The 7,500-nt window shown below is 39.9% G+C and overlaps 1 protein-coding gene across 2 annotated transcripts in view; it reads right to left on the bottom strand.

Annotated features, from left to right (window-relative positions):
* LOC306712246 (receptor-type tyrosine-protein phosphatase mu-like) overlaps nt 1-7,500 on the bottom strand; it is a 123,220-nt gene that overhangs the window by 76,944 nt on the left and 38,776 nt on the right. For both annotated transcript variants that reach the window (XM_079181430.1, XM_079181431.1), the window contains exons 3-6: nt 4,522-4,689; nt 3,679-3,788; nt 2,550-2,628; nt 1,944-2,059 (exon numbers count right to left, since the gene is read on the bottom strand). In XM_079181430.1, the coding sequence (XP_079037556.1) occupies nt 1,944-2,059; nt 2,550-2,628; nt 3,679-3,788; nt 4,522-4,689 (473 nt within the window). The remainder of the gene's footprint in view (nt 1-1,943; nt 2,060-2,549; nt 2,629-3,678; nt 3,789-4,521; nt 4,690-7,500) is intronic.

The following is a 7,500-nucleotide window of genomic DNA, read 5'->3' as shown; positions in this document are numbered from 1 at the left end:
TATTGATGGTTATAGATAGTTATTGATGGTTATTGATCGTTATAGATAGTTATTGATAGTTATAGATAGTTATTGATGGTTATAGATAGTTATTGATGCTTATAGATAGTTATTGATGCTTATAGATAGTTATTGATGGTTATTGATGGTTATAGATAGTTATTGCTGGTTATAGATAGTTATTGATGGTTATAGATAGTTATTGATGGTTATAGATAGTTATTGATGGTTATTGATAGTTATAGATAGTTATTGATGGTTATTGATGGTTATAGATAGTTATTGATGGTTATAGATAGTTATTGATGGTTATTGATGGTTATAGATAGTTATTGATGGTTATAGATAGTTATTGATGGTTATTGATGGTTATAGATAGTTATTGATGGTTATAGATAGTTATTGATGGTTATAGATAGTTATTGATGGTTATTGATAGTTATTGATGGTTATAGATAGTTATTGATGGTTATTGATGGTTATTGATGGTTATTGATGGTTATAGATAGTTATTGATGGTTATTGATGGTTATTGATGGTTATTGATGGTTATAGATAGTTATTGATGGTTATTGATAGTTATTGATAGTTATTGATGGTTATTGATGGTTATAGATAGTTATTGATGGTTATTGATGGTTATAGATAGTTATTGATAGTTATAGATAGTTATTGATGGTTATTGATAGTTATAGATAGTTATTGATGGTTATAGATAGTTATTGATGCTTATAGATAGTTATTGATGCTTATAGATAGTTATTGATGGTTATTGATGGTTATAGATAGTTATTGCTGGTTATAGATAGTTATTGATGGTTATAGATAGTTATTGATGGTTATAGATAGTTATTGATGGTTATTGATAGTTATAGATAGTTATTGATGGTTATTGATGGTTATAGATAGTTATTGATGGTTATAGATAGTTATTGATGGTTATTGATGGTTATAGATAGTTATTGATGGTTATAGATAGTTATTGATGGTTATAGATAGTTATTGATGGTTATTGATAGTTATTGATGGTTATAGATAGTTATTGATGGTTATTGATGGTTATTGATGGTTATTGATGGTTATAGATAGTTATTGATGGTTATTGATAGTTATTGATAGTTATTGATGGTTATTGATGGTTATAGATAGTTATTGATAGTTATTGATGGTTATTGATGGTTATAGATAGTTATTGATGGTTATAGATAGTTATTGATGGTTATTGATGGTTATAGATAGTTATTGATGGTTATAGATAGTTATTGATGGTTATTGATAGTTATTGATGGTTATTGATAGAATCCTAAATTACTGACTAGCAGAGGTCAATTTTCAATAAGGTTCAGGGGAACCAAATTATGGAATGACTTTTCCTACTTAACTAAAAAATGTCTCTCTGTAAAATGTTTCAAAAGGTGCCTAAAAGAACATCTAACTGCGGTCTTGTAACAGTCTTTTATGTATTATTGTTCATGTCTTTCTTGTTTTGGCTGCTACATTACATTTGCAGTTGTTTCACTCATAGGGACTTGTATTGCCTTTGCTTATGAGTTACTGCAGGTTTATAATCCTACATCACTGAACAAATACAGGACAATGCTCACTCTCACATACACACACATGCTCGCACACACTTGACACAATAACATTATTTTTTATCTTATCTTTCATTCTTTCTTCCTTTCTTTCGTTGTAATGTAATGTCTTATTCACACTTTATGTTTGTAATTTTGTAAAATTTTAATATTATATAGGTGGAGGCTTCAAATAAGCCCAGTTGGCTTTCTGCCTCCTCCTGCACTGTGATATTCATTTATCTCTGTTATGATTGTTTGTTTTGAATTTCATTGTTTGAATTGTGCAAATAAATAAATAAATATTGATGGTTATAGATAGTTATTGATGGTTATAGATAGTTATTGATGGTTATAGATAGTTATTACCTGGAGGTAGAGCAGCAGGTTGCTCTGCGGTCGTCCGTTGACGGTGCAGTGAAACGCTGCCGTCTGTCCTGCGTTTACCTCCACGCCTTTAATGTGCAGGAAGTGTGGGGTGCTCACTGAGGACACACACACACACACACACACACACACACACACAGAGGTCAGAGGTAACACACTGATGACCTCATCATCTTACTGATATCACCATGGTAACGGTTAACCTTTTCCTGCAAAAATCTCACCGATCCAATCAGAAAATGGATTGTGGAGGATGAGCACTGTGTGTGTGTGTGTGTGTGTGTGTGTGTGTGTGTGTGTGTGTGGTTGTTGTTCACATAACAAAGCAACATAAAATATGCGAGTCTACAGACGTGCAGGTAGATAAACAGACGGATGGATCAAAGTCCATGCTAATCAATTTATATTTTAATGAGCTCCCCTGTCTCTACACACACACGCACACACACACACACACACACACTCTGACCTTGATTCTGCGATGCCAGCTCAACTTTTAACATCGTTATCCAATTAAGACAGTAGTAAACTTCGTTAACCAATTAGGAGCCGGCTCTATAAGGGGGCGGGGCTTGTGACTGTACTTACTGCACTGGTGTCCCTGCAGCATGATGTCCTTGATGGCCAGAACTCCTCTCTGACCGGTGCTGACGGCCTCAAACACCACCTGACACACAGACCAGCATCAGCATGAGTACTCTGATTATCAACAGTGGTAAGAGTACTAGAACCAGTACTAGGAACAGTACTAGGAACAGTACAGGAAACAGTGGTAACAGTAGTAGAAACACCTCCTCTGTTGCTCTCCCTGAGGTCTCCTCCTCTTTTCTCCCCGTTGAAGGGTATTCTGTTCCGATGTGAGGGTCAAAGGTCACAGGAGGTCGTATGTGTACAGAATGTAAAGCCCTCTGAGGCAAATGTACCAAAATGGACTGAATTGAAGTAGTTACAGCAAATTAATATATAATAAAATGAATGTAATATCTGGGCAACGTTTAAAATGTTTAATCGCGATTAATCTCATTGTTCTGTTAAAGTTCATAATGAATCTAAAGTAGTGTGTTTTCACACCTGTATGTTAAAGTGCTGCTCTATGAACTAAAGGTCAACAACATGTGGTGTGAACACGTTAAACTCGTCCGGTTGTTGTTAACAGCAGTTCTATCTCTTCTCTCTGTGCTCAGTGTGTGACGCACAATTAACTGCGTTAATGAGCGATCAAATAATTCTCGGCGTTAATTAATACGTTAACGCGATAATAACGCGTAAACTTGCCCAGCCCTAATTATTATTAATATTGAATGAAATATAAATAGATAATAAATAAAACAGCTGAGTTCACCTGTGTGTGTGTGTGTGTGTGTGTGTGTGTGTGTGTGTGTGTGTGTGTGTGTGTGTGTGTGTGTGCATTCCACAGTGTTATCGCCACGGAAACTTTGGGGCACACTTCCTGTTGGCGCCCACAGACAGGAAGTCCTCCTCCCTCTGACTCCTCTTCCCTTCATTCTTCTTCTCTCCTTCCTGCCCTGTCTGCCATCGCTCACTTCCTGTTCAGCCGGTCAGCTGTTTGAGTCTTTTCTCTCTCGTTAACTCTAACGAGGTAGAGCAGTTGTTACCGTGGGGACGTGGCTAATTACTGATTCCTGCTGTGATGATGGGGCGAGTTCACAACACCTGTGTGTGTGTGTGTGTGTGTGTGTGTGTGTGTGTGTGTTACCTGGTAGTAATTGGGCCAGAAGGTGGACACTGCTAGCTCTACCCCTTTCCAGATGTGGTAGGCGGGGCCTGAAGAGTTGAAGACAGGAACTCCCAGAGGACTGTTGTTCTCTGCAGGAAACACAAAGACTGTCAACACACAGACACACACATAGACACACACACACCCCCGAGAGCTCCGCCTCCTCACACACACACCCGAGAGCTCCTCCTCCACACACACACACCTGAGAGCTCCTCCTCCACACACACACACCTGAGAGCTCCTCCTCCACACACACACACCTGAGAGCTCCTCCTCCACACACACACACCTGAGAGCTCCTCCTCCACACACACACACACACCTGAGAGCTCCTCCTCCACACAGACACACCTGAGAGCTCCTCCTCCACACACACACACCTGAGAGCTCCTCCTCCACACACACACACCTGAGAGCTCCTCCTCCACACACACACACACCTGAGAGCTCCTCCTCCACACAGACACACCTGAGAGCTCCTCCTCCACACACACACACCTGAGAGCTCCTCCTCCACACACACACACCTGAGAGCTCCTCCTCCACACACACACACACCTGAGAGCTCCTCCTCCACACAGACACACCTGAGAGCTCCTCCTCCACACACACACACCTGAGAGCTCCTCCTCCACACACACACACCTGAGAGCTCCTCCTCCACACAGACACACCTGAGAGCTCCTCCTCCACACACACACACCTGAGAGCTCCTCCTCCACACACACACACCTGAGAGCTCCTCCTCCACACAGACACACCTGAGAGCTCCTCCTCCACACAGACACACCTGAGAGTACCATGAGGCAGTATTTGTACCTTTGATGTAGACGTTGAGCGTGGCGGGCGCGGCGCCCTCCCGTCCTCCCGCCTGGTAGAACAGGAAGCTGACGCAGTGCGTGTCGTTCTCTTTGAGCGGCGGCAGCAGCATCTGAGCGCGCTGACCTCCGTACCGACCCGACGTGTTCACGAACAGGAAGGAGGAGCCTGCACACAGGAAGTGACACCGCATCAATAAAGGTCTTTTTAAGTAGTACACAATGACAAAAAAGCATGTGGTCATTGTGTACACAAAATGATCCTCTCCCTGTGTGTCAAAATAAAAGCACAGGTCAAAGATAAAAAGGACCAAACAGGAAATCCAGAGCAGAAGAAAATAAGAAAATAAAAGACTCTCGTTGATATATTAGAGCAGCTAATCCATAATTCATCAATAAAGATGGAAAATAAACTGTGTGTCACCAAATTGCTCATTTTGTCGTCATTCTATAATTGGAAATCTTCAGAATAAAAGCATTCACTTTAAAGCTTTGAATCTCAAAACCCAGCCTCTCTGTGTGTGTGTGTGTGTGTGTGTGTGTGTGTGAGTGTGTGTGCGTGTGAGTGTGTGAGTGTGTGTGCGTGTGAGTGTGTGAGTGTGTGTGGTCCCTCATTAGTGTGTGTTGGTGTCATGACTACAGCTGTCAATCAAGCGAGCTCTGGGTTCACTTTTCTCTAAAGTTTCTATGAAATTCAAATCAATACTGTGAGAGAAGTCTGACACACACACACACACACACACACTGTCGGTGGGTTGAAGGGCGTCTCCATGGTAACAGTGAAGTGCTGGCTGTCAGTCACACAGGCGGTTAAAAGCTTCTCTCTCGGACGTTTCAATGATTTTTGTGAGACTTTATTTCGAAATTCAAGTTCTTCTTCGACTGTGACTTCAGTTGTGTTTGTGTAACGTCGTCAGAGATACGATACGATTCAACACACAATCAGTTACACATGAGTTATTATTTCTTTAACATTACACACAACAGACCATAATATCTCGTCACCGTGGTTACGATGAGTTATTATTAATTTCACTGCTGATTATTTTACTAAACATGAAGAAATGATTCTGAAACCGTTGAAACAACGTCCTGCTTTATTTACAAGTGTGTGTGTGTGTGTGTGTGTGTGTGTGTGTTAAATCAATGGTCCTTGAGGAGAATCGATTAGAAAAACAAGAGTTTTAATCATCGCAGAGAGGAGGAGCAAGAGGAAGAGGAGGAGCAAGAGGAAGAGGAGGAGGAAGAGGAGGAGGAGGAAGAGATAAATGAGGACAAAACGGTGATCAAGAACAAAACAGCCTGATGAGATGAAAACATGAATTCATGTGTAGTTTCACTTTGATAAATGTTCTATCAACATGTTTGAACTCTTCTCTGTCCCATGTGTGGTCCTGACTGGTTTGGTCATGTCTCAGTGTCTATGTGTGAAAACATGTGTGTGTGTGTGTGTGTGTGTTTACCAGCTGTTTCCGTAGCAACAGAGGAATGTTGAACATGTGTGTGTGTGTGTGTGTGATGTGGAATCAGAGACGTGACATGAGGTCGTTCAACGAAGAAGAGAATCAAAGAGGAGAGGTCCAACCATCTCAATGTTTCTCCTTTAATTCAGTCTGTCGGTCTGGTCTAAATGCTGGAGAAGTGAAACACTGAAAGAGATCTCATCTGTGAAATCTGTACATATTCATATTAAATCAAGATATATATATATTAGTTTAATCTGCTGTTGGTGAAATATTAGATTATTAGTAGATAACCAATGAGAGCAGATTGAGTTTCTTCCTTAAACATCTCAAACTGACAAGAAACAGAAAAACAAACATCTCCACCGTGTTCTGGCGTTTCTCTGTCTCGTTAACCTCCCGCCCCCTCTCACCTGTCGGCCAATCACAGATGACCCCTGCCTTCTCTAAACCAATCCCATCAGACCCAGCACACACACACACACACACACACACACACAGATGGTGGGGGGTAATTCTATTACCAGAGTTATATTGAAACGTGAGAAGAGGCAGCTGCAGCGCATTGAGAAGATTTACACAAATAACACACATCCTGCTGCTGTTGTGTGTGTGTGAGTGTGTGTGATTGTGAGGGTGTGTGTGTGTTTCCTGCAGCGATTTCAGGATCTGACTGGAAAATCAAATGTCTGAAAACATGTCGACACAAACCTTCAAGCAGGTGTAAAGGCTCAGGTGTAAACTGATACAACAGATAACAGATTAACGGTCTAACAATCATTATGAATGTAGATTAACGGTCTACCAATCATGAATGTAGATTAACGGTCTAACAATCATGAATGTAGATTAACGGTCTACCAATCATGAATGTAGATTAACGGTCTACCAATCATGAATGTAGATTAACGGTCTGACAATCATTATGAATGTAGATTAACGGTCTAACAATCATGAATGTAGATTAACGGTCTGACAATCATTATGAATGTAGATTAATGGTCTAACAATCATTATGAATGTAGATTAACGGTCTAACAATCATGAATGTAGATTAACGGTCTGACAATCATTATGAATGTAGATTAACGGTCTAACAATCATTATGAATGTAGATTAACGGTCTAACAATCATTATGAATGTAGATTAACGGTCTAACAATCATGAATGTAGATTAACGGTCTAACAATCATGAATGTAGATTAACGGTCTGACAATCATTATGAATGTAGATTAACGGTCTAATCATTATGAATGTAGATTAACGGTCTAATCATTATGAATGTAGATTAACGGTCTAACATTCATTTTGAATGTATATTAGTGCTGGACGGTATGACCATAAATGTGTTTCACGGTATTTTTTAAGAATCTGGCGGTTTTGCTGTGTTTTTTTGTTCCTTGACTGTGTTTTTATAGGTTTATAGTGGCTTACTCTACTGTCAGGAGTACATAGAATATAAAACATTTTAATGTCATCATGTATAAAGGCTTTGCTTTGCTCGTTTGTTCATAT

Source organism: Pholis gunnellus, assembly GCF_910591455.1.
Source record: "Pholis gunnellus genome assembly, chromosome: 20".
Lineage (NCBI taxonomy): Eukaryota > Metazoa > Chordata > Actinopteri > Perciformes > Pholidae > Pholis > Pholis gunnellus.
Note: the sequence above shows the minus strand (reverse complement) of the source record. Positions and strands in the feature narration are given on the sequence as shown.